The following is a 27,659-nucleotide window of genomic DNA, read 5'->3' as shown; positions in this document are numbered from 1 at the left end:
TAAATTGCTGCATCAGCTGAAAAGTGGCCCGAATGTGGTTGAATCCTGCTGATTCTCTAAAATAACCAAAACCACCGTTGCGAAACAAAAAAAATGAATCGTTGTTGTGTGGGAAGATTTCTTTTTCACTTTAATTTCAGTGGCATTCCCCTTTAAACAAGACAAGAACGTAGACAGCAGCGGTGAAGGGTGGAGAGCGTCCAACACTGACTGGCTTCCCATTTGTCAATAATAATAATAATGTACAAAAACATTAAAAGAAAACACAAAAGAAATATATATATAAAAAAACAATGATAACACTAAATAAGATCATTCCGAGTTCATGTTGTAAATATTACTAGGACCCTCATATGTTTAGTACAAAATCAGCTTCGGGATGGAAAACATCCGTCCGTCCCAAAGCAACAACTAATATAATATTAATAAAAAAAAGCTTCAATATACAGTTCACTAATACTGTTTCATCAATTATAATGTGCAAGAAGTAAAATGTTCAGAGCGGGCTGTGCCGAGCCGCTCTGTGTGCGTGTGCTACTGAAAACAACCGTTTTTGATCACGGGGGAAATGCTCTCGCGTCCTTGCCCGACTGAACGCACCAAGAAATGCAAAAACATGAAACAGATTTTTGGTTTTAAAGCAATTTTCACATAAATAACAGTAAATAAATCAAATAACTTTGGAGTTTATTTACAATGGATTGGTCCCCTCCCCCCCTCCCTTGCTGTCGGTATTTGTGCCGTCCGGAGATAAAAAAAAAACAAAAAAAAAAAAACAAAGAAAGATCCACCTTCTGATCCGACTCCGGAGAGGACAGAACGAGGTGATTTACCAGAAAAACGACAAACTGTTTCACGTTGAGCTCCATTGAGTAGCACTCCTGCGGACCGCCTGCAGCGCCCCCCGCTGGGCGACACCCGTCTGTCCATCAAGTCGTTAAATCTGCAGCACGCGAGGATCCTTCACAAGAATCGTGGCTCCGTACGAGGTCGCGGGGTTCCTTTCCCTCGTCTGTGACGGCAGTCCGGTTTCCATCGGCTCCTTCACGCCCCATTTATTTCTGTAGCGGACGCCGCAGCGTGTGTGGGCGGAGCCAGATCCCCTCCGACCTGCGAGAAGCACGACTGTGAGGCCTCAGTATGCTTCAAACTTAATGCCCGTCGGATCATTTAACAGCGGCAAAGACGGCCGAGTGCGACGACTTCAACCCCCGCGCCGACTATTGGATAAAAATACTGAACAGATGTGTGGTCGCTACGTTTATCGCGCTTTCGTCTCAGAGGAGAGAGACCGCCCGGTCGCCGTTTGATTATTAATGACAGGCACTCTGAAGTGCTGGAGAGAGATCCCAGACGCAGCAGGTTTTTAAATCCGGTATAAATACTCTCGAGTCCGTGAAGTAGTTCATCCGAGGCGTCTGCGAGGTCTCGCTGGCGTGAAGATGTCATTTCAAATGAGGCAGACGGGCACCGAGTTCACCTGCAGCACGTCGCGATGAGGAAAGCTGAACTCGTGGCGTCTACGATTCGTTTCCTCTGGTTGTGCCGAGGAAGACGACATCTCCGCACGCAACGGATCAAATTACAACAAAACTCTCCGGCCCTCCTTTTTTTTTTTTTCCCTGCTTTACAACAACAGCGTCGAATCTCTCACAAGACAAACAGAAATCCCTTCTCGCGACCTCCCGGTCCGAACCTTCAGACGTCACCGGACACTTTGCACCAGCTGCTGCTGAAGCATAGTGAAGCCTTTAAAACTAATCGGGCACCGACTCCGCGTGTGAATTATCCCATGATTCCTCCGCCTGCCAATCAAGCGCTCGACTGTCACTCATGCGTCCGTCGTTTCCCCCCGTCGACCAATCAGCCGGTGAGCTCCACGGGAAGCTCCCGGCTGCACAGCGCCTCCCACTGTCGAGCGAGGAGCGAGATCAGCCTCTCTCTGCTGTCGGCTCCCGGCACAAAGACGCACCACTGGACCTCGCCCTCCGCCCCCCTGCTGGCCCCGCCCCCTCTGGGCGGAGCTTCCTCCCCGCTGGCGGCAAAGTGGTCCATGGTGAGGTGGCAGAGCAGGTCGGGGCCGGGCAGGTCGTCGAACACCAGCGTCAAGGCCTGAGGGTACGTCTGGTAGCCCAGCAGGACCCGGTCCAGGTCCCGGATCCTCCGAGCCTCACGCAGCTGGTACCGCTCCCTGCAGGAGGACATGAGGAGGAAGATGAGGAGGAAGATGAGGAGGCCGGTGACTACCACACATTCACCGATACTACTTTTCACTATGAAAATGGCTTTTAAATATGTAATCTATTATGCAAGACATTTCATATGTTGTCAGATATTCTATGGCAGTCCATCGCCAATACTTCCAAAATAAAATACTTTAAAAGGGAATTTCATTTCCAGAAAGCGTCCGATAAATCTAAGCGGTATTAAAATTAAAAGCAAATCAAGTGATTATTATTTTATTTTTTTTAAATCAGTCGCTACGAACATCTGGCTTTTTTTTTTTTTATTTATTTATTTTTTTTAAGTTATTTGCCATTTAGTGTGTGAATGTACTAAAAATGATTAAGATATATATATTTTAGGTTTTTTTTGTTTTGAATATCTGTATTGTATTTTCTGAAAGTATGTAGGATTTTCGCTTCCCATCATGTGACTTTACCTGCTCCCATATATATAGGGGTGACAGCTCATTGGTCCACACTGATCACGTGACCACTGACCAACCGATATAAGGAAACAACCCAAAGGTTGTACTCTCCCTGATAAAAAAAAAAAAAAGGCCTTAACAGCTGAAACGCGCAGACATGTGTGTATTTACTGTGATTGAAAAGCCATAAGTTATTAAAAGGCTTTTTAAAATCATCAGATTTATTCAACTCAAACTGTTTGGGACAACATCGACGACTACGATTAGTATTTTGTATTTCCGTCTCTTGTTCCTCTTCACAGTGAATGAGTCGATGCCCCTCCTCTCCGTTTCAAGACTTCAGCTGTTTGTTTTTGTGGGTGTTTTTTGTTCCTGGTCAGTATTCGTGACTGAACTCGCCCGCTCTTTTTTCTTCCTCTTTTTCTTCACATGCATAAACACGCAAGTTTTTTTTTTTTGTTGTTGTTGCGTTTTGTGCCGAGGGGGGAGATGACATACCGAGTTTGACTCATTTCGCTGTCGTAAAGCTCGTCGGCCCGTCCTCCCCGCTACTTGAAGGCCGTCCCTGTAAATAATAGGAGGAGGGAAGGGGGGGTGGGAGGGGGTGGGGGGGACTTCCTGTCTGCTCACCTGGAGGGCGGTTCTTTAGCGAAGTCGGGCAGTGGATAGCTGACGTAGTCCTCGTCCAGCAGGAACACGTCGGTGCCGGTGAGGATCAGAGTCCTGGGCTGGAGAATGGGAGACGGGGCGGAGCTAGAGGCGGAGGAGGAGGAGGAGGAGGAGGAGGAGGAGGAGGGGGGGCCCTGGCTGGGAACACTGCCGGGAATCTGGACCTGGAGGATGAGATTGAAAGGCAGGTAATACAGCTTCGAAATCATCGAAACGCAGGGAGGTTTTAAACCCACCGGGAGGAACGGATAATAACAGCTACAGAAGTCATCAGCATTCGTGTCTCCGTCTCCCCGATGAACGTCCAATATTCAGCTCTGTTCTGTGTCCAACTCCTGAGGGAAATGTTTGGCTTCACGCTGCTAAATTATCCTCTATGTTCACCAGCTCAGTGCTAAATGAGCTTTTTAAGGGGGGGGGGGGGGGGGGGGGGGGAGCTGCCTGCTAAGAAAATGACGCAACGAGAGCTCCGAGAACAAACCGACAGTTTAAGTCGACGGCTGGAAAATCAAAAGAGTGAGTTAAAGAGACGCACCGGCGCTCCAGAGAGCTGAGGACGACCGCAGGTTCTTGATCTACCGCTAATATTGAATATGAAATGTTTGTGGCCTCAGGAGAAGTTATACTCCAGTAAGCTGATGATGACTGTGTTCAAGTCGAGCGGCGACCGGCAGTGACGTCACCCGCCGGTCTGTGAACGACCGTTATAAAAGCTTTGACTTCGGAATTTGGCCGGCGCCATCTTGGTAATCCCGAGCGGTTTGGAGCTGTAAATGACCATATTTGGACAAGCTGGGGGAGGAGCCAGCGGTGGATCTGACTGACCTGGTTTGGTACGATCCTACCGAAACCAAAGAGACAAACCCACAATCTGTCCTCACTGATTGGATCTGACGCTGTGACCCGAGATGCTGTTGAGTTCCTGTTTTCTTCTAATAATACTTCCACCAGGTTACCAGGCAACAGAGGGAGAAGTTCTCACCTGGAAGACGAGCAGGTACAGCAGGACGTTAAAGGAGCGCGATGACGATGAGGCTGCGCTGGCCGGAGTCTTCCTCTCCGCCACGATGAAGGTCAGGTCCCCCATCTCCTCCTCGCTGGGATAAATAAACTTCACCTTGCTGCTGTGGACCAGCTCGTAGTTCTGCATCTTACCTGCGGGAGGCGACAAATTCACATCAGACATCATCATCATCAGTATAACACACAATTAATTTACAGTTTTCTCACAATTTGTTAGAATTTGTACAGAATAACAAGGTTGAGACAGTTTTGGGATTTTCTGGAGTGTTTTATTTGAACCAGAAGTGACTGGCTTTCCTGCAAAAAAACAAACCAGGAATCTTTTTATCCACCAAGTAGCCAAGAAAAAAAAAAGAAAGAAAGAGTGTCACGTCTGAAAAATCAGTAAAAATCCTTCTGACTGATTTTAAGATCCTGACAGAGATGAAGTAGCGTCTGTTAACTCCATCTATTGTTCTTTAATGTTTCACGAGATAAAAGGATAAAAGATAAAAGGAGGACGTGTGCGGAAACAGATTATCAAGAGTGACAGCATCCCTTTCCTGGTTACCTGTGTTTGTGTTGGTGAACTGGGAGTAGAAGTCCTGGTCCGACGGCTCGGGAGGAGGAAGCTGCTGCAGCAGGCTGAGAGCCGACATCAGCTCCTGCAAGAAGACGCCCGTCCCGTAACTGTCCCTGCTGAGGCAGCACACGATCTGATCGGCCGAACGGCCTGCGGCGAGGAAGAAATCCACGGATGGTTGAAACTTACATAATGTCTGCAGAAAACTAGAGACGAGGTAAGTACAAATCCACCGACCTACGACTCTGAAGTACTGGTCGAACAGTCCCACGTTGACAGCCAGCAGCTCCGACAGTCTGATGGACAGACAGCAGCACAGACACGTGTCCGGATCTCCAGAGTCGGATATGTCCAACACTGAGTTAGAGAGATGAGATTTTACAAAAAAAAAAACACACAAAAAAACACAAAAGAAAACACTGAAGGTACAGTTATGGCCCAATGAGGCTGTAATGTATGTTATACACAAGACAAAACAATCAATCAATAAATATATGGCTCTTTTTTATACAGGTTAGTGCAGTTTAAAGTGAAAGAGAAAAATTATAAAATCATATGAAAATTATATAAAAAACAATTTGAGACCAATACTTCTACTATAACATTTAAATGTTATAGTAGAAGTATAAAAAGCCGTAGAGACAGGACAATACGTAGTAATCGTGGTATTAGTGACAATGGCACAGCTGTAATAGTACATTTTATTTCTCAGTGCATTTGAAAAAGAACAATATTATTAACAATATCAGTAAATTAACTTGTAATTTTGGGAAAGTGGCAATGACCGTAACAGCAGGAGTAAAACAGGATCGACTCCCCGCCGTCGCTGCGATCTGAGACGCAATCTCGTCTCGTTCTGACCTAATTGTGTCGGCGCGCCGTACCTGAGTGATGGCCGACCGTGGTGACAGAGTCCTCCAACAGGAAGTAGATCGTGTCGGTGGAGAGCAGCAGGCAGCAGGTGAGTTCGGCCTCTGGAGATTTGTAGAGGACCACAGACAGCCACAGGACCTGTCTCACCTCTTCCGCCTCGGACTGATGAAAGAGACGTATAAAGAAAGAAGGAAGGAAAAAAAAAAAAAAAAAAAAAAATTTTTATTCAGTTGGAGAACTGAAGTCTTTCAGTGTACCAACGAAATGATTGAGAAACTGTAAAGCAGCCTGTCTGGTATTTCTTCTGGTGTTTGTCTTGATGGGCATTCAAAGCAAAATTACTTTTCAATATTCACTGGAAACAGTCCGACTATTATTTATAGCCCTCCTGGACAGAAGAAGAAGAAACTTGTCTTCCTCACAGGTCAGTTTCTCTCCAATGAAACCGAGGAATGTTCTTCTATCTGCTCCTGTTTTTAATGTGTGAATTTTCTGTTTTTTTTTTGTGACTGTTGTGTCACAAGACTTTAAACTGTACACGTCGTCTGAATCCTGGTCAAAAATGAAGCCTGGTTTTAAAAAAGATATTTTTAGGCCACAACAGGAATCTGATCTGTTTATGAGGAAATAAAAAAAATGAAATGACTATCAGTTGCATCAGCTCTTCTCATATTGAAACCGACAGGGTGTGTGTCCTACCAGTGCTATATATTTGTGGAAGTAGGTCTGCTGCTGATGTCCTCCGAGCCCAGCCAGGAGCTTCAGTCCCGGGGAGAGACCCGGGATGAGGTGGGGGGACGGTTGGTTCTCCTCCACCTGGAGACGGGAGGAGTCCCAGCTGAGGAGGTGGAAGATCAAAAATATCAACAACAGTCCAGAACAAGTTGATGATCATCTCTCATTTGTTTTGGTTTTTATTTGTGGAAACAATTTATGTACTTTGTTTTTTATGAGATCATTTAAAAAAAAATAAAAAACATTCCCGTGCAATACAAGTAGTTAACAATCAGACATAACTTAAAACAGGACAGAGTCGAACAAAATGGTGTCATAACAATAGTAACAACAAAAATAACAAGAATAAAAGACGTAAGTAAAACAATAAGCAAAAATAAGGCATGTCGGCCTTTGAAGTAATTTGTCTGGTGCTGATAATTTCTCACTGACTCTAGAAGGTCAGCGGTTTGATCCCCGGCTCCTTCTATGCACTAGTTTAAATGTCTTTGGAGAAGAAAGTCCTCCCTGCTCCTGGTAGCACCTTATAGTGTGCGAACATACGTGTGAATGGAAGATAAACTGTAAAGTGCTTCGGGTAAAAGCAGTAAAATGAATACAGCTATTTGCTACTCGTGACAGCTGCTGTGGGGAACAACGGTGTCGGGAGAAGACGGTGTAATTTACGCCGGACTAAACAGAGGTGCTGAAGAAGTGTACCTGCTGGAGCTGTGCGACTTCCTGCTGGTGCTACAACAGCACTGGTCTCTGGAGCTGTAACGGCCTGAGAACACAACAACAAGGAGTCAAACAGGGAAGAAACCAGTAAGGGTCAATTCTCCTCATGATTTGACTGGATATGAACAGGTAGCTGGTCTTCACCTTGTGCGAGCTGTCCTTGGTGCGGACAGCACCTGCCGGGTCGGGGCAGGGCCACCGCCTTCAGCCCCTCCAGAGAGGCTCTCCGCTGGCTCAGCTCCCCCAGGAAGGAGCTCCTGTTCTGGGCCAGAGGGAAGAGCAGCAGCAGCCTGTGATCGCCCAGCAGCAGCTCCACAGCGTGACTCCTCCTGGACATGACATGAGAGGTTAAAGTACAGACAAGACTGGATTTAAAAACAGGAAACTAAAGACGGGTAAAAAAAAATTCAATTTTTCTGGTCTTCACATCACCTTTTCCCTGTGAAACTGGAATAATTACAGAGTTTTATTCTGTGTTTTATTATCAATTATCCAGACAAAAAAAGTTGAGAGTTAAATCTTATTTTCATCCGCTGACAGCCTCGGTACCTGTGGCGATGTTGTGGGTCGGAGCAGGACGTGATGCTGCTTCTGTCCCCGTCCGAAGAGTCTCTCTCTCGGGGGTGAAGCACCACAGAGCCGAGGGGCACGCGGACCATCCTACACCAGGAGGAGGAGGAAGACGAAGAGGAGGAGGAGGAGCAGGAGGGGTGAAGGTCAACATTGCTCCTCTCATTTTTCGCCAGCTCTCTGAAGTCCATCTTCAGCACCCAGAGGTGTCGGTGGGTGAGGAAGAGGAGCGAAGGGAGGCTGGGCTCCTCAGATAAAATGTCCGTGAGGAGGGGGTGAATGTCAGGGGCAGCGGAGGAAGAAGAGGAGGAGGAGGAGGAGGAAGAGGAGGGAAGGAGGTGGGCCAGATAGCCCCCCTGTGCTCCTTGACTCTCCTCCAGCTCCCAGGAGTTGAGGAGCGAGCGGGGAAGGAGCTGAGGAGAGCGGGGGGGCTCTGGGTCGGTCTGAGACTCAGTTGCCTGGAAGAAACGAGGAGGTTTTTGTTTTAAATTTCAACCTTTGGGACAATAAAGTAATTTAAACAGCGAACAGTATAAAATGCAGCAAATACCGATAAAACCTGTATATTACTGGAGAATTAATCCGTTTCCCTCTAATTTAGTTTGTAAATGGCTCCTGTGTTGCTCTCTGACCTGGAGCAGCACTGTCAGCTCGGTTTTGGTCCGCCGGAGCTCCTCGGTCTCAGAGAAGATGTACCAGCAGGTCGGACCGGCTCGGAGCCTGAAGGCGAGACACGAGTCGGGGAGCTCGGCTCGGGAGGAGAGCAGGAGCTGGGGGTACGGCAGCAGGAGGTCCACCTGCAGGCCGGACAGCACCTCCTCCACGGAGGGACTCCGCTCTTCGTCTGAGAACAGAAGAAGAGAATTCAGTTTCATTTATGTAACACCAAATCACAACGCAAGTTATTTCAAGGCACTTAATAGAGTAAAGTAAAGTCATGATAACAAAACTTTACAACATTATACAGAGGAACCCAACGATTAAACAATTCCCACATGAGCAACAGCTGGGAGGAAAAAAAAAAATCCCACTTTCATCACACAAGAAGCATTAATGCAAAACAGGTCGACAACACATCAGGTCATTTCATTTATATTAGTTCTGAAACTGCAGTTTTTTTCCATTATCAATCAGTCTGCTGATTATTTTCTTGATTAATTGTTTTGCCAACAGTCTAAAACCAAAAGATATTCTGTTCATCATCACATAAAACAGTGAAGAGAAACGTCAAATTCTCTCATTTAAGAAGCTGAAATTTCCCAAATTCATTCATTTCTTTCTCATCCTCCTGACATATTAATTTCATATTACCTATTTTCACCCTCTGTTCAGTTCAATGTCTTCTCAATGAAAGTTGACTAGGTTTTCTAAAACATATTGAACACAAGTAAAGTGATGCATCTGTCGGTCACATTTCTGTTGGTTTGAAGAACCCACAACTTTGAAAAGCCTCATTTTTCAGGAAAAGTAAAATATGTTTTAAGTTGTCTAAAATTTTTGTGAGCTGTCTGATGAGTGAAGTGTAGTTATCAGCATAACTATCAATTTGGGCTTCAGCTAATAACGATGATAATAATCCTGCTACATTAAGGAGGGCACACACAAGAACAGATGAATTGATTCAGTCCAGGACGGGAAGCCTCACACACTTCATGCAAACAAACATTAAAACAAAGAGCCACAAGCATAGCTATATGGTTTCAGTATACATGCTGACTGTGTTCTTACCCTGATTGGTCCTTGTGAAATCATGTGACAGGTAGAGCAGGCCCAGCAGCCGGTCCGTCAGCACCAGACACGCCTCCCTCTGCTTCACCTCCTCCTCCACCTGAAGGCAGCAGCACCACAGGACCCTGCTGACCTGAAGCTCCCGTTCCTCTTCACACAGCTGGCCAACCGGCTCCTCTGCAACAGCAGCAGGGAGCGATGAAGAGGAGCACACAAGCTCCTCCACGGAGTCATCCAGACCCATCTCAAAGTAGCCGTCCCCGGAGCTCAGACTGGAATAACCAACATACAACAGGGACAATTACATTATTTTTTTTTTCCCCTTTATGAATACAAGCAAAGGCCGACTGGGAATCCCCAAATTCAGTCCAAACTTATATAAAATCCTGAAAACCAATAAGATAACAGATTTGAACTACCTGGGACTGCCCACTTCAGTGCCTTCTACAGGAGAGCGAACCTCTCTGGAATCAGACCTTTTCTCCTCCTCCCTCTCCTCTTCCTCCTCCTCCCCTTCCTCCTCCTCCTCCTCCTCCTCCTTCTTCATCTTCTGCTCCCTCAGGGTGGAGCCGAGGAGCTGGGAGAGCTCGGAGGTGAAGTCTTTGTTGGAGGAGGACAGGGAGAGCAGCTGAGTCGGAAGCAGAGGACAGCAGGAGGTGCTGCATGAGGAACAGCTGGCTTCGACTGGTTTGGAGGAGGAAGAGGAGCAGACGCAACTGGAAGGGAGAGAGAGACGCAGATTTATTAATTAAATCACACCTCTACCATTATTTAACTCACTGTACAAGTTTAAATAAATAATACATTTTAAATAGTAAAACTATATGATGATTTGTCCTGCAGCGGGGGACAGCAGCGCCTCATGCTGGACAAATAGTGAACTGCACCTGCTGTTGGGTCCTATTAGCAGGGGAAAAGCGGTTTTACTATTACCTGTCCTAAAGCTGTCGTATAAAATAAAAGGCGACAGGAGTCATTACAGAAGTCAAAGCAGGAGTTGTAGCTGCGTGACGTCTTCCTGTTTGCAGCAGGTTCAGTCTGTTGTTTTGCACGATGCACATTTCCACAGCGACAATTCAATTAAAAAGAGTCGTGTTCATACTCCCAACTCTTCTGCTGTCATTTTTTCGTATTAAACACTAATCATTTAGAGACCTCGTCTTTGCTCCTCTAAGTATTTCACATTAAAAGCCGTTGATTAAAAAATGCCTTTAAAGTTAAAAGCGTTTTTTGGAGTTGAGTATTGATGTAACACTGTTATTAGATACTGACCAGACAGTAGTAGTGGTAGTAGTAATACTTGTGGGAGCTCCACAGTTTGTGTGTTCAGACAGACTGACAGCAGGTTGTTGTACCTGCAGACAAACACATGAAGCAACATCAGAGCCAACAAATTGCAAACAAACAACTAAACAAATTCAACCTCCATCGTGTTTGCCTCGTGTACAGTGTCTTCCCCTCGGCTGTACTTTAACTTGCTTACAGTGAAAATGTAACACTGATTTTACAGCTGAATTTTAGCATGTTGTTATAGTACGCCAACACCTAACATGCAGATTAGCAGTAAACTCGACATATTTTTCACGTATGTAACATACGCTGCATTCGAATGGACCCGGTGAGCTCGTGGTTACAACACGGGATGTCGCACGCCACCGTGTGTTCGGAGGTCGTAAAAACAATGCGGACGGCGTCTAGAAGCCACAGAGGCTAACAATTTAGCAAGCTAACAGTCAGGTGACGTAAAGCAGGAAATGTAAAAGCACAGAGCAAAAAGATGAGGCTGTTGGGAACATTTTCCTCAGACTTGGGCTGTTATCTAAAGTTACGAAGAGGTGACTAAAATTATAATACGTTAGCTTAACGTCCAACGACAAATGAACTGAGCTTCCGCCGTTTCCGTAAACGTCAGCAAACACATCAGGACAAGTTCTGACATCGTGAAAACCACATGAGGGTTCATGTAGACTCTTATCGTGTAAACGGTAAATACGACCGCGTTTGAATGCAGCAGACTCATCTGATCAAACTTTTCTTTTACTAACTGATTTCCTATTGGTTGTCATCATAAGCAGACTGCGCCCCCGCCCCCTCCCCCTCCCCGCTTCAGGTGTGTGTTCAACCTGGGCAGGGTCGGCAGACAGGAGGTGTGTGTTGGTGTTATAGCTTGCAGGGGGAGGCGTGGTGTCCACCGGAGGGAGGACGGTGGGGGGAACTGGGGCTCCTTCTCTGCTTGTCATTTCTGAAACAGGAAACCAAACAGATCAAGAGGTGCTGAGGGCGGCGGGGGCACCCCGGTGTGTGTGTGTGTGTGTGTGTGTGGGGGGGGGGGGGGGGGGGGGGGAGACACACACACCTTTTGCCACATCTCTTACACCACATTTCACCCGTCTGTCTCCACTGTCACTCAATTAAAAGGCAGGAAAAAAAAACCACCCAGAAAATAATCTTAAGAAAAAATACATAACAAAAAGTTCAGGGTTGATATTTTTTGGTTTGAGTCGGACATTTTAACAACATAAAATCTGAATTTTTTTTTTTTTCGTGCAGCATAATTTCAAGTGTAAATGATCAAACAGCACATGGCAGCAGTAACACTCAAGTTAAAACATATTCATGCATGATATTAATTAACAGAGATATTAATGTCAACAGCTTATTAATGGTTGTTAGTGAGCGTTGAGAGAGTGTCACATGACATACGGCCAAACATTCATGAATATCGGTCACTGATGGCTTCCTGTCCGTTTATAAATCCCGTCGCTCAGTTACTGACTCTCGGCACACGAAGATAACGTCTCCATTTTTAATCACGCCATTAAAGCTTTCTCTGGGAAACATCTCAGGGTGGTGGGGGGGAATGCAGAAGTCTGAGATCCAGGCTATTCTCAGTGACTATTTATACTTAATGTCTGTGATACGAAGTTTGAGATTTAAGATATAAACAGCTGAAGCAGAGAAAAGGCGGCTTTTCTTGCAGGGTCAGAAGGGAAAAGCATCTTCAAAGGACAAAAATAATCTTAGAAAGTCTGATTTAAAAGCTAAAACAGGAGCTTCTCTACGAGGAGCGAAAGCAGGAGGTTAGTTTAATCAGCCTCGCATTGCGTGCATTTTTTTTTTTTTCCACTGCAGCCTGTCTTGTTAAATAATTCATAATTTAATCCACATTTTCAGCTTCTCATTTGATTTAAGGTCATTTATGTGATACAGATCACAAAGAGAAACCTAAAGTGTGCCACATTTTGTCAACCAAAATAAAAGCATCACATGACAACAGTGGAAAAACAAACGGTCTGCATTAGCTGCTGAAGTTGTAATCCATCAGACTGATGAAAGGTAAATATCTCGGAGTTTGGAAAAGACAGGATGTGAGAAAATCAAACCAAACCATCTTCTCCAGTGAAGGAAAGCAGCCAGACAGATTTTACATTCACATGATACGACGTCAGAGTCAAACTGCTCTAAAACTTGGATTTTTATGGGTTTTTTCACTCACAGAAAATCACTTTAAATAAATCAACTTGAATGAAATACATTAACCTTCAGGGATAAAGAACAAGAACTTTTTTCAACATCACATCGGCCTCGTTTTTTAATTATTGTGCTTGTTGAACTGAGACAAAATGCTCCTGGCTCTGTTGTAGATTTAATTAAACAAATGAATGAAATATTTGCCGGCTTCGGTTTGTCAAATTCCCCCTGTTCACAGTTTCGTAATTTGTTTTGAAAATATGAACAAAATTAGTCAGTCGATAGTAATTCTACCTGTAGGAACTGTGGCTTGGCATGTTTTTCACAGTTCTCTTCACTGTATGATAAAATGCAATAAAAACTTAGTTTATCATAAAAAAACAGTTGATAAATTAACACGATTATTTAATTCCAAAAACCTCCTACATTTTATAGTAGTGTTGATTTCTAATTAGAGCTGATTTATTTGGTTTAAAAACAATAACATTAAACTAATAGCTTAAAATATCAAACCTAAAGTTAACTTCTTGATTAAATATGCGCCTAAAGTAATGTACGCTGTATTTTGTGAGCATTTTGTAATCTGTGATTTTAACTTGGTTTTTTTTATATTCTAATTAAGTGGAACAAATACATGAATTACCACTCAAGCAAAATGGAAATAACGTGATAAAAACAATATTTGATAAATGCCAACTAAAATTTAAACATGTAAACATAATTCCTTGATATTCCCTGACTCGGCCCAAATAATGATCAGAACCTCTGACTTTCCCCGTCTGGAAAAAGAGTCCTTAAAACTCCCTGATAATTCATGAAACTCCCCGATGACCCGTGAGAATCCGTCGGGAAGCTCCAGTGAGCGTATAAGTTTAAATATTTATTCCAGCAGTTTTCTACCCAGCTGACCCAGATTCACACTTTTCTGTCTGGCTGCTTTCTACTTCGAGCAGAAATAAAACCTATCATCACCCCCCCCCGCCCCTCCCTTCAACCTCCCCCTACCCCTCTACCCTCCTACCCTCCTCCCTCCCTCCCGCAGCACCGCACAGCCTGATACATACATGATTACCTTGGCTGGGGCGGGCAGCCTGCTGGGCCGAACAGGAAGAGGAGGAAGAGGAAGAAGAGGAGGTTGTGACAGCGGGAGGAGCGAGAGCGGAGGAGCAGCACGAAGAGGAGGAGAAGGAGGAAGAGGAGGCATGAGGAGGAGGAGGAGGAGGAGGAGGGGAGGAGGAGAGGTGAGGAGGTGCGGCAGCAGACAGCCTGGTCTCCTCACTGATCTGACGAGAGGACAGAGAGGAGGGAGCCTTCAGAGAACAGCAGTCATCCACACGTCACATCTGAAACCTGCGACCGGCAGCTCCATCAGCAGCACAGAGGCTTTTTAAAAAAATGTTTTTAAAGATATGAAGCCAATTTTATTCTCTCTTCGTATACATAAGAAACATAAAAACATTATTTGCAGTAGTTTAGAACTTCTAAACTGAAGTTGAAGTAACTGAAGTTTATGTCTAAATCTGTGTGATTAAACTGAAGTTTCAAAACACCCGTGAAAGGTTTTGTAGTTGTTGTTGTTGTTGTTGTTTTTTACAGCTGCAAATGAGCAGAAATTTAAAAACAATCTACAGTGAATATTTAGGTTTTTATGAACCTCCATTGTGTTCCTGTCGTTATGTTCATGTTCGAGACCTTGAAACTGCTCTGTTATTATTATTTTTAACGTGCCCTCCTGTGTGGGCGTCCAGCCTTCAACATGAAGCCACTTCCTGATTCATGTTATTTATTATAAACGGGAATCAAACTAGAGCTCGAACACACAGTCAGTAAAGATGAATTTCTGTCAAATCGCAGCTTAAATTGACATATTTCTGACGTACGTTAGCTGCTCATAGCAACCGGCGGGCATTCACGGAGATTATCAGGCTGTTTTTTTAGGCTAAATGTGTGTAAAAAGTAACACAAAACCCACTTTAAAAAACATGTTTGATCCGACTTCCACCGGATGAACTTCTCTGCTGCAGCGACGGAGAAGCGAGCTGACAGAAAACTCCCCGAGGAGCAAACTGACCACAAAACCTGCAATTTCTTCGAGACCTCACAAAATGTCTTCTGCACATTTACAGAAGATCAAAACGGTTTAAACACACAGATTTAGCGCACAAACATTTCTGTTCCAAGTTTCCATGAAGCACACAGGATCACACCCGTTTGTAATTCCCGTACTTCTTTGATTTATCGGCTATATTTTCATTAAATCTCTTCACACAGCTCATTACACCGATTCAGTTAAGGCAGTCAGTCAGTAAAACAGCAGCTAATAAACCTGTTAGTGATGAACTATGATTCTACAGTCTAGAAGTTAAGAGTTATAAAACCACTACAGCAGATCTCAGGGTTAATTCATCTGAAAGATAAGATAGTAGAGTCCGAGGGACTAAGATGCCGACAGTGACCTCCTCATGAGGGTTCAAAGGTGAAAGTTTATGGAGTCACATCAGCACAACAAAACGGTGACAACGTCGAATAACAATAATTAATCGGGAAACAAAACAGATTTGTAAGTTACCTTTTTACACCGAATATGCAATAGGAAAAAAACTATTATTTAAGACTATTTAATAACATTTAATGTGCAAACTTATGTCAATAATACCAACATAAATACAGTTAATACGGCAGGTGTGACAGCGACTCCTGCCGTGTGCCCCGGACTTACAGACTGTACCTTCTTGTCGCTGTTGCTCATCCGGTCTTTGACTTCTTTGACTTCTTTGGCTTTCTGAATGGCTTTCAACACTTCCACCGTGTCCAGCTCCTTCTCCGTCGTCACTTTAGTGTCCAGACAAACCTGGCGACGCGGAAAAGAGCAAATAAACGCACGATAACGGCATTTAACAGTAGAAGTGTAGTGACGGTACAGATGTGTAAGTTGTAGAAGCAAATCGCTTTATAATATAAATACTGTGGGGGTTTTGGTGAGCGTACCTCCGCCGCTCGGTCTCCAAACTGGGCCAGGACTTTGGTTCTGTAGTCGGGGATGATGCACATGGGGTTACTGGACAGGTTGAGCTTCTCCAGGCAGGGCAGAGAGCCGATGTTCCTGATTTCCTCCAACTGGAAAAAGACACACACATTAAAAAATAATCAAACCTAAATAAACTAAACTAAATAGACTCTTGTTAATCTCTGGATTTGTCACAAAAGTCAGAAGTGAATGTTTTTGTTCCACCAGACTTTCAATAACTTTTCGTCGATGTGGCTGATTTAAGTTTCTGCAGCTAATTATTTAGGCGTTTAATGTCATGTAGGCGGGATGGTATAAAATGAGGAAAGAGAAAGCACATTTCATATGAATGATAAATTAAACCAGCAGGTTTAATCGTTTAAGTTCTACTTAATTTTCTTTTTTTTTTACAATAGCATGTTTAATTTATTTTTTTAAATGACAATTTTGTAAAAAAAAAAAAAAGTTATTTCTTTCATTTTTTTTTAAAGTAAATGTAAACACAGTAATGTAAGAATGCAAAAACTGTGCATGAGATCTATATTTTCCCTCTTGGAATAAAGCAATAAAAACATTTCCTGTATGTTATGAGACCACAGGACCAGCGGGACGTCGTTGCCGTGGTTACCTGTGCCAGCTGGTTGTGGCTGAGGTCCAGGTTGACCAGAGAGTAGAGCTTGGTGAGGCCGGTCAGTTGCTCCAGCTGGTTACCGGCCAGGCTCAAGGTTTTGATGTTCCCCAGACGGGTGTGAGCGGCTTCCAGGACCCGAAGGCTGTTGTAGGACAGATCCACGTGGACCAGATTGTACAGATGCTGCAACCGCAGAAGAAGTGGTTCAGTACAAGACTGCAACATTGGACTAATCCAGAAAATATGACTTGTTTTACTTGAAATAATACTTTTTTTGGCCATAAAAGTGATGTAGACGCTGAGCTGAGGGAGGACGGTGCAGACAGAGCTCATACGTTACCTGCAGGTTTTCCACTGAGGACAGCTGGTTGTAGCTCAGATCCAAAAACTCCACCTTCGGAATCAGTTTCTACAACAGAGAAAATCTCAGTTTCAGTTCATAGCCAGCTGTTGTGCATCTTTAATTGGAGCTATATATTGCAGTGATCGATCAATGTCCCTTTTCCATGTATTGAGTTTCAATTGCTTTTCCACCCTTTTAAAAGGAAGGAACACGTGAAATGGAAAAAGGGACGTTGATTGATCACTTAAATGTTTTGTGTGTGTTACAGAAAACGACTTATATATATTTTTTTTTTGTTCAATTAATTATTTTTTATTAAAGTTCAAAGACCTCAAAGTTGTCTTCACTGAGTCGTCTGACAAGCTGAGTTTCAGCTGATCTGGTTTCTCAAATTTTCCAGGTTACTCAAGTTAATGGAAGTTTCGCAAATGTGTTAATAATACATACAAATTAAAATATAAAACCTTTTAAACACCATTATTGTCTGTCTGTCTCACCACTGAGCCGTCGATGGTGCTGATGCAGTTGTGGCTCAGGTCCAGCGTCGTCAGGTTTCTCCACGCGGGGATGACGGCGGTGACGGGACACCCAGACTCCGCCCCCTCAGGTTCCCACTGCGAGAACTCGCTCGCCTCCGGCACTAAGATCGACTGGAGGACGCAGAAAACACCAACCGATCGCGCGTCAGCGCACAACGTACGACACAAACACGTGCGCACGTAGAGTTGCACCGCGTGCAAACTGTACCGTCATGGTTTCTGTGGAGCGGTGGATGCTCATCGTCGCCAGACTCGACCTCAGAGACGACAAACCTCGGATCTGCTGAGAGCTGCACTCGCTGATCTGAAGGCAGACACGGAAGTTATGTTTCAAAACTAATTCTGGCACATTTTAAGGGAATTTCCTGATCGATATATTCAAGAAAATAAGACATGATCACAAAATTATTTCAAACACCAATAGTTCGGATACGTCAGAGCATTTCATTGCTGCTGATCGCTTTCGTGTGCAACATGAGTGACGGAGGAATCCAACAAACTTAACATTTTTCAAGGACAGACAGACAGACAGGTACCTCTATCTGCAGCAGGGATTTGAACACAGACAGGTCAAAGGGGAGGCTGGTCTCCTGAATGTTGCTAGTTCCTACTGGACCTCTGGTACCACAAATCTGAGCAGCGGAGACAGAACCAGTAGAGAACATCCACTCCTGAACAACGGTATATACAGTGTGGATTTCAGGCGGGTAAAGAAAGGTGTAAAAACCTTGAGGTATCGCAGCCGGCAGGTGAAATCGAGGATGTGTCCCAGGTCGGTTTTGGCGTCTCCGTTACAGCAGGTGGGTTTGGCCAGCCGGAGCTGCTGGGAGACGGAGTAGAGCTGCAGAGGACAGAGAGAAAACACCTCGCCAGCCTGCAGCAACTGCTCACCTAGAGCATGCACACATAGACACAAACAAACAAACAAACAAACAAACAAACAAACAAACAAGAGAGCGGTCTGAAGCTGCTCAAAATTTAATTTGAATAAGTTGCATTAGACAGGCCAGTTTACCGATTTTGATGTTACCCAAAAACTTCAGTAATCTTTTTTTTTTTTTTAAATAAAGAAGTGAAGTTATACCGTTTTTATCACTATTAGCTGCTTTTATTGTGTGATTTATACTTTTATTGTGTTGTTTAGATCATTTAAACCTGTAAAGTGTCTTTGAGTGTCTTGCAAAGTGTCATATGAATAAAATGTATTATTATTATACAATTATTATTATTATTATAAATTATCAAAATAATATGACAATATTTCAGGGTATTTCTGCCTTTTGATTTGACAAAACACTAAAAAATATTATAGTATCAATTTCAAGAATGTACAATTGCAACATAATAAGTGTTATAGTTTTATATGTCGGCGAAAAAATAACAGTCTGCCTTCAAATAATCAGTAAAAACTAACATATTACTGTGATTTGTTGTGCATTTGATGTTTAAAATATCACAATATGAATTTCTTCTCTCATTTGGATCTAATTTGGATGCATAACATGAACTGTACATGACCAAGCAGAGATAACACTTCAATAATTATTGCGGAAATTGGATCGATGGAGCTGAGATACTTCAGCAGCAACAGATAAAAATAAATACTAACACTTGCATTTAAATTAAGTTAATCTGAAATGAATAAATGTGTAAACATTGTGTAATCGTGGATAAAAAACCAGCCATTCTGCGTCTCCACCGAAGGAGTTCATTAATTGTTAACAGTTCTCGAAACACTAGAAGAGAGAAAACAGGTCAAAGGTCACGAAGGAATCGAACCTTTATGGAACAGGTCCTCTGCCAGTGCTGCTGTGATGCCGTTGATCTCCTGAAAGAGACAAAAGGAAACGGTATTCACTTTAACATAATTAACAGCGTAAATTTTAACAGTTGAAAAAAAATCCTAAAGACTCCAAAAACAAATATTTACTAAAAGATGGAGCCCTGTCACTATTATATTAACACAATAAAGTGGTCTGACTTGTACCTTTAACCCAACTTAATGCACCTCACCTTTATATGCATATTTTTTAGTATTTTTTTTTTTTATTTAGTTCTGTTTTGGGTATTTTTGTTTTACATTTGGATTCTTGCTTGTCATCCTTTTCTAAGTTGTATCTTTGTTCTATTCCAAATACTAATATTTAAGCTGGGAAGAAGTTTTGTTTTCTGTAAAATATATATATACATACATATATATATATATATATATATATATATATAAAGCTGTAAAAATAGAAGAAAAAAAAAGAAAAACAGTTGGAAAAATTTTTAATTTGACTGTATAAGTTGCTGAAACTGAAATAAAAAGTTAAAAACAAAATTAACAGCAAAATAAATAAATACATTTTCCCCACCCAACTGACAGCTGAATATAGTTTTTACTCTTTACTGATGCTTTGTCAAATGTTAGGCTGGATTAGTTAAACCACATTTAGAGACAAGGGTCCAAAGGAGCCCGAACCTTATCTCAAAGGTTCCCCTCACAGATACGCTCCACTTATATGGTAGTAACAGTATTAATGCCGGCGAATAATTAACAGCAGTGTTCACTGTCAACCCATCTGTGACAGTCACATGATCATCTCGCACCATGAGAGGGATTTTCTATCGACTCTTTACTGTCGGACAATAGTGGGCTGTTGTTTCTGTTTAATCATCATGTGATCACAGTCTCAGAGCTGCTAACACTGTACTATTGCTGCACTGTTAAAAAAACAACAACACACAAAACATAATAGTATTTGTGCCAACCGATCCTAATTCAATAATTTGACCACTTGACTGTAATCCAGATTAATTTTGACACCCAAAGATTCTGCTGGTTTCTAAAGAAACTTGTTGACCTGTTTCTGAAATGATTTTTGTGCACATTACCCTCTAAAATATCAGCATTCAATTTTCTCTTTCTGACTGTTTATGACACTATTACAGTCGAAGCCTGATCGTACTTTAATAATACACCTCACGAAGAAGAAGCGTTATTTACTGGCTGCGGCGTTTAGTTGGCTTTGCAACTAAAATCTGTGACGTTGAAGTCAATAGATGCTCATTCAAATCTCGTTTGGTTGAATACGAGAAGCGTCTCGAATACGATGCGACAGGTTTTCCGTACACGCGTGCGGGTCGTACTCACGTAGAGGTGAAAGTGCAGGAAGCTGGCGAGCGGAGTGGGCGTGGCCTGTGGGAACTGCTGGAGCAGCGTCTGCAGGTAGAGCTCCAGCTCCTTCTGCCGCCGCTCCACCAGGCTCTTCGAGTTCTTTCCCAACATCTTCTTGGGAGGAAGCAGCCGTCGGTCGACCTTCTTCTCCGCCGTCAGCTGCAGGGAAACGCACATCGGGATTAAAGCCAGAATCTATTTTCATAATAAAGTAAAACAAATATGAAACATGCCCTGGTTGCAGGAAAGCGGAGGATTTACAGGTTTTTTGTTAATAATTATAAACTGATTATTTTTGGGGTTTCAGAGTGTCGCTCGCACAAAACAAAACATATGAAGATGTCGCATTGAGCGTAAAGATGATGGACATCTTTAAAAAAAAAAAAAAAAAATCATAATTTATAGAACATTTATTCATTACCTGCAAAAATAAAGGACAGATTTAGCAAAAGTAGATTTATGTTTTGTTAATTTAGGTACAAATAACGTTTACTTTCATTTATCATGTAACATTTATCTCTCATTGCTCAACAATCACAGTTAGTGGAAATTTGTTTCCTGGTCAAAGCTTTACAACAATGCTCTCTAAGAACGGATGTACTGCATTATTAGCATTATGCATTAATGCATTACGGTTAGTGATTGGTGGTTTGTAGAAAGAGAAACTGAAATGAATAATTATTGATCCAATAATTGAATTTCATCCAAAAACTATGTTCAACAACTTGGAGCCATTTTTTTTTTTTTCACAATAGTTTTTCTTCTGTGAGAGTGAATTAACTAAAATATAATTAGTATAATTTATTCATCACAAATTGTTATACAGGCAATATAAATGAATATATATTAAGTGATTGTTGGCTTTGGCAATAGGCAGAACAATTTCAGTAAAACATCCAATTCTTATGGGAACTACAAGTATATTACATAGTGTGAAAATCAGCCTTTATTGCCTTTTAAAATTCTTGAAATTAAAGAGCAGACAACTATTGTTTCCGTCCCAAAAGTTTCATAATGTAGATTTCTAAAAAAAATATGTTTTAGATATGGCTGCATATGAAATTATAAAGTTGACTAAAATGCTTTGCAGCACAGAAACTAGACTGACTGAACACGACTTCACTCATCACAGGACCAAACTGAATTAAAAATTTAAAAAAAAAAAGACACTTCAAAATAAATGCTCGTTTAAAAATCACTTCAGCCTTTCAAACGAAGCAGGTCCAAATAGTCTCTCACCTTCTCGTGGAGGTCGTGGAAGTCGCTGTAGCGGTGCTTCACGGTCCATCTGTGTCGTCCGTCCGTCACGTCGATGATGTAGACCTGAAAATAAATAAATAATTGAACTGAAACACCGAAGAGGAACACTCACTGACCGCATAGAAAAAAAAAAAAACTGCTGGGATCCAACTTTTTCTGAGCAGCATCTGATACCTCAATAGAAAAAAAATAAAAACCAAAAGGTGGTTATTTCTATTCAACACCAGAGAGACGGTCTTTGAACATAGTTAAATAACATTTATTCATTTCAGATTTAACTTTTTCTTTTTTTTTTTTTTGTTGTTGTTGTTTATACACAACCTGCAACACCTCAAAACCGTTTAATAAAATATCGGTGGTGACCTTTTAAGCTGACTGATTTATACAATCATTTAAGGATTAAAATGTTCTGACTCATGATCAATTCAAGAAATTCCAACTTTTTGACTAATCTTAATAATTACCAAATAAAAGAGTCCAAAAAAAAAAATAAAAAAAAAAAAAAATTTATAAAATTTAAATAAAGCCCTTTTTAAATAAATAAAACTGCTCCATTAAACCACACATACAGAAAGACATAGGAATGAATCGAAAGAGAAAGCAAGAGCTGCAGCGGGCTGTCAGCTGAGTCAACTTTAGAGAAAGCACTTTGAACCCAATTAAAAAAAAATGTGACAGCTCACGGTACTTAGCCGTTAGCTCCGGAGCTGCTTTAAAAAAAAAAGAAAAAAAAAGAAACATCCTCAGGAGGACAAAGACATTTTAAAAAATTAAAAAAATTTAAAAAAAATAAAGCAAAATGTCTGGATAATAAATGTATTCGCGGTTAGTTGAATTATTTCAACAATAACTCGTTTTTACTGACAGAGCTGAAAGCGAAGGCGAGCTACGAGCTAAGCTAACGGAGCTATGTCTTACGGTGTAGTTTTCCACCGGCTCCGACCCGACGACGCACACTTTCCTCTCCGAAACCTCGTCTGGAAACGGGGCGGACTCCATCTCGAGATCTGGGACGAACGAATATTGTCTGTTTGTTAAGTATTTTTTGTTGTTGTTTTGTTTGTTTTAAACTGAACTAAAACGGTTTCAGAGGATGTCGAGCGGTTCTTCTCAGTCAGCTGCCTCCTGCCGCCATGTTTGTTGTGATGCCGACGGGAGCAGCTGACTGATTTAAAAAAAAAAAAAAAATAAAAAAAATAAAAAAAATAAACTTTATTTAATGGTTTTTCTCTGACAATTTTTTTTTATTTTTTTTTTTTTTTTTTTTTTTTTTTTTTTTCAGTGCCGTTTTATTTATTGAAACGCTGTTTTGTGAAAACATACGACTCTTGTATGAGCATTAAGACGATATAATTATATATTTGATACTTTTTAGTAAATTATTTATTCGTTTATTTGCTTAGGCACAAAACAAAGGGATGACGGCTCAATACAGTCAAATAAAACAAAACTAAACTAAATTAAACAAAATAAAACAGAGTTACAGTTCAGTACAGAGCAAATTATTTTTACACAATATGTTATAGCCTATATATATATATATATATATATATATAATTGTAGAACCAAGCCTGTATGAATGCCTGCATTTAGACTGTTTCAACAACCTCCATATCAAATTACACAAATATAGTATTTTATGGTTTTATTTGATTTGAAGTATGTTTCTGAACATTTTTGATATGATTATTGTACTTCATGTTCTTGAAAGATGGATTAATGAGTGCTGCCGTACACCACATGAAATCAAATGTGTTCGGGCAACTGATATTAGTAGGATTGTGAAGGCATGGCAATGACTTTTAGTATTAAAATAACTAGGTCGGTAGAGTTTGTGCCATCATTAGGAGCGTCAAAAGCAGCTGTTTCTTGCCTGACGTAATCATCTGCAAACAGTTCAGAAGTCCATGACGAGAATTAATCAAATAAAAACCCATTTAACTACAATCAACTTTCACAGTCCACATTCAATAGTTTTCCAAGATAAATTACAGATAACAGACTCCACTCCTGCTTCAAACTGCTCTGTTTAATATACATCACAGCCACATGGGGTCAGTAGTGCAGCTGCAGTTTTACAGGCTTGTTATGGTCCTCCACTATGTGATTTGTTGAAGGAAATCCAACTAAATATATCTGAACCGCACTGAAGTGAAGTAGATGTAGTTGTGCGTAGAGGCAGGAAGCAGCAGTTTTAATGATGTCCCTGAGGAGGAAAAGATTTATGTGATTTAGGCAACACTGAAGAAGGTCATGTTTTATTCATCACTGTTTTGGATTTAAAGTTGGTTTTTTTTAAAGAATTATTTTCTCTTTCTAATAGGATAATTATAAACAACATAAAATGTCTGCAATCAGGCTCAGTAAGGCTGTGTTTAGCATGTTAACATGCCTAAGTGCATGTCAACTTGTCTAATTACAGCCCTTTGAGTCTGTACTTAAGCGTGTTATAATGATATAATGTTCACCTCGGTTTCCCCATGTTATTACGCAATCATTTGCCAAAAAAGCACTAAACACAGAGTACACCTGAAGGCTGATGGGAATTAAACTAGTTTTGCATGTATCTGGTGACAAACCACATTGTTTGTTTGTTTTTTGACTTGATAATGGAGCTTGAAGTCATTTGATTACCAGATATATTTCACTAAAATCACAAATTCCTGCCTCATGGTGGCACCAGATGAAAAGTCAAAGTGGGATGATGGAGAATGAATATGTCTGATATTCAATTTCTTCGTGTCCGATATCTGTGGCGATATTTCAGTCTTGACCAAAGTGTTGGACCGACATGTCTTATCTTTTCGGCCTCGTCACTAGAATGACAAAAACAACAACAACAACAACAACAACAACAACAACAACAACAACAAAACAAAAGTGGATTGTGTTTCAGGAAGGGAGCCATTTATCTGGCAAATTGTGGACTTTGGCACGGAGGACACAAAGTCCTTTGTTTGCATTGTGATAGTTTATATACAAAAAACGGTGCCTTCAGGCGAATGTGTTGACCGCTGCGGGGCTAATTTTAAGTCCATATGGGTTGGACACTTTTAATATCGATGACACAATAACTTACGACTGTTGTTACTATTACAGTGACCGCTGCGATCCTCCTGCTGCTTGTTTCTGTGCTTGTTGTGTGTTGTCAGAGAGGGGCGGGCAAAAGAAGAAGAAGAAACAGCAGCAGCAGCAAGCAGCTGTGGATCAGATTTCAGCTGCTAAAAACCGAAACGGAGCGAACCATGTTTCCGCGGGGAGACGCTTCCTACTTCTCACAACCTCATCGCTCAATTTGAGGCTACTTTGGGCTGACGTGTAATGTTGAAATATCTTTAAACTCACGTGTAAAATGAATACTTTATAATACATATCATATATCATTTTTATTAATGTGCAGTAGAGATGCCCGTAAACGCGATCCTCCCTCCCCCCCTTCTGGTAAATCCGTGAATGGATCCTTCCAGGTCTTTATTGAGGCTGTGAAGAGGAGGAAGAGCCACAGTCAGTGGTGGTTTCAGAGCTGAGTACACTACAACTGCCGGCCCTAAAACTGAAGAAAAAGCAGCTATAAACCAGACAGAAGACTCTTAAAACACCCTCAGCAGCTCAATCCAGTTCACCAATCAGAGCTGCAAGGAGCTGATTTGACTTCCAGAGAGGTGAAGAAGAGAGATTATAGAGAGGCAGAGGAGGGCGTGACAGGGAAGCCAGACCAGCAGGCAAGCTGCTGCTGCTAGGGGAGGAAGAGCAGGCTATGTACCAGCCAAAGCCAGAGGTCAAGAAAAAAAGTGACAGGGTAGTGAAAAGGTAGACTCGGAGAGAGAGGGGGGTCCTTGTTGATCTGAGCCAGAAAAACAGAAACCAGCCTCTCTTTGTTGTTGTTGTGTGGGCCACAAGAGTTGGAGGGTTGGAGGATGTGAAGGAGAAGAAGCAGCAGAGTAAGGAAGGGAGGCGACTGCGAGAATGACAAGAAAAATGCTCTCGGAGATGATGTGCGGGAGGATCTGTCAGCAGCAGGGCGGAAAAGAGGCTCCGCACAGGGACGCTGGCGGCCGCAGGAAACACGGCTGGTCCAAGAGCTGCAGGAACGGCCTGCAGGGACGGAGGACGGGGGGAGGAGGGGGAGGAGGAGGAGGAGGAGGAGGGTGGCCCAGAGGCCGTAATCACCACCAGCGTCATCATCATCATCATCATCATCATCCCCCTCACCACCACCACCAGCATCCCCGACGCCTCCAGCGGTCGGCGATGTCCCTCCGTCCCGTCAACGTGAAGGGGAACAGGGCGAGGGGGATGCGGGCCCCCAAGAACACCAACCAGTTTCTGATGCACGAGAAGTACCAGATGCAGCACATGCGCTCGGACTCGGTGGGGAGCGACAGCGGCAGCAGCTCCGACAGCGACACGGAGCTCACCGACATGGACTCGTACCTGGGCGTCCTGGAGAACGCCAGAGGAGCCCTCCTGGACAGTCCCAACCCGCACGACTCAACGATGCCACCGCGACGCATCCTGGTAGTGCGCGAGGACAATCTGCGCCTGCACGAGGACAGTCTGCGTCTGCGCGAGGACAGTCTGCGCCTGCAGGAGGACAGCATGCAGTACTTTCCCTCTGAGGACGACCTGATACAGAGCCAGAACTTCATGCAGAGGGACTTTGTTGAGTTCTGTGACATCCTGACACCCTGAAAGAGGGGTGGGGGGGGGGGGGGACTTTCAGGAAACCATTTCTGTTTTCTCGGCAGTGTGACACTCAAACCTCAGACATGAGAGGGGTCAGGTTTGTTTCTACTTCATGTTCATATAAAAATTAAATCTCTGTCTTAATCGAGTCATTTAGCCTTAAAAATCTGAGAGGTTGCTTGCAGGATGAGATGATGTCACTGGTTTCCAGCAGAAAATGAACTTTTTTTTTGGAATAATCTGAGTGTCATTTTCTTGGTACTCCTGCAATGATCTGCCTTACTATGTCTTTTTATAAGATACTGGCACCAATGTTAAGACTTCAGCACTAAGAAAAAGTTTTATTATCTCGCCCTGTTGGTAGAAAAACACTTTAACTGACTGCAAGATTAAATGACATTTATTAAGATTGATTTGCTTTTTTGCAACGTTTTTTTTTTTTTCTTCAGTTATTGACTGATTCATGTTCAATCATGTGCAGTTTGTTTGGGTGCTGTAAAGTGCTGCCTTTCTGTTGTTGTTGAACACAAAGGGAGATGGATGGACGGTGGGAGTGAGCGCAAACAGCCAATCAGCATCGAGGTGACTGTATTAGGCTGCAGAGGATTGGCCGATGCAGACTGTCATTAACAAAGAAGCCTTTTACTGTACAGAATAAAACAAGAAAAATACAAATAAATATCTGATTGGTGTAACGTGGGCTGATTGATCGTTATTGTGGTGATACATGACTGCAAAGGAGTTTGTCAAGAAATATTAGAGTTGGCAAAGGAAGTATGTCAGTGAGTCATCGGGGCAGCTTTGTGAAGAAGACTCAGCTTAACAGATTCATAAATAAAAACTCAGCGTTGCTCTCATGACAGCATGTGAGAGGAGCAACGGGAACATTCAGTGAAGAAAAGCATAAATAAAACTCTTAAAGCATTTAAACACGTGCATGGGTGCACAATGGATGGAATAATAATTACTTTTATTAAAAAAATAAAATAAAAAAGTCACATTTTGCATATCTACAAAACATTAACAAAGATGAAG

The 27,659-nt window shown here is 42.3% G+C and overlaps 2 protein-coding genes across 3 annotated transcripts; one reads left to right on the top strand and one right to left on the bottom strand.

Moving 5' to 3' along the window:
- Window positions 1-1,626: 1,626 nt before the first annotated feature.
- On the bottom strand, window positions 1,627-23,065 carry nisch (nischarin). 2 transcript variants are annotated; one of them, XM_069150492.1, is made up of 28 exons: window positions 22,857-23,065; window positions 21,918-22,001; window positions 20,655-20,837; window positions 19,298-19,346; window positions 18,246-18,409; window positions 18,055-18,150; window positions 17,727-17,822; window positions 17,477-17,629; window positions 16,977-17,045; window positions 16,634-16,819; window positions 15,987-16,115; window positions 15,718-15,849; window positions 14,071-14,281; window positions 11,651-11,769; window positions 10,800-10,882; window positions 9,947-10,243; window positions 9,528-9,799; window positions 8,432-8,643; window positions 7,779-8,257; window positions 7,374-7,558; window positions 7,212-7,275; window positions 6,477-6,615; window positions 5,789-5,939; window positions 5,142-5,261; window positions 4,893-5,054; window positions 4,302-4,474; window positions 3,281-3,483; window positions 1,627-2,191 (listed from the first exon to the last, which is right to left on the bottom strand). In XM_069150492.1, exons 1-28 carry the CDS (start codon window positions 22,935-22,937, stop codon window positions 1,864-1,866), a joined length of 4,620 nt encoding a protein of 1,539 aa, XP_069006593.1. In that variant the 5' UTR covers window positions 22,938-23,065; the 3' UTR covers window positions 1,627-1,863. The 2 variants fall into 2 exon arrangements, with proteins under 2 accessions (XP_069006593.1, XP_069006603.1); XM_069150502.1 differs by having other exon boundaries at window positions 15,727-15,849.
- A 2,361-nt stretch (window positions 23,066-25,426) lies between these two features.
- LOC138198814 (coiled-coil domain-containing glutamate-rich protein 1) lies at window positions 25,427-27,319 on the top strand. The gene has a single exon (XM_069150480.1). The coding sequence runs from the start codon at window positions 25,905-25,907 to the stop codon at window positions 26,628-26,630; it is 726 nt and encodes a 241-aa protein (XP_069006581.1). The 5' UTR covers window positions 25,427-25,904; the 3' UTR covers window positions 26,631-27,319.
- The last annotated feature ends 340 nt before the right edge of the window (window positions 27,320-27,659 follow it).

This window comes from Embiotoca jacksoni, unplaced genomic scaffold (assembly GCF_022577435.1).
Source record: "Embiotoca jacksoni isolate LCO1_2020_lvr unplaced genomic scaffold, fEmbJac1.0.p SCAF_1, whole genome shotgun sequence".
Classification (NCBI taxonomy): domain Eukaryota; kingdom Metazoa; phylum Chordata; class Actinopteri; family Embiotocidae; genus Embiotoca; species Embiotoca jacksoni.
The sequence above is the reverse complement of the archived record's forward strand: the minus strand, read 5'-3'. Positions and strand labels throughout refer to the sequence as shown.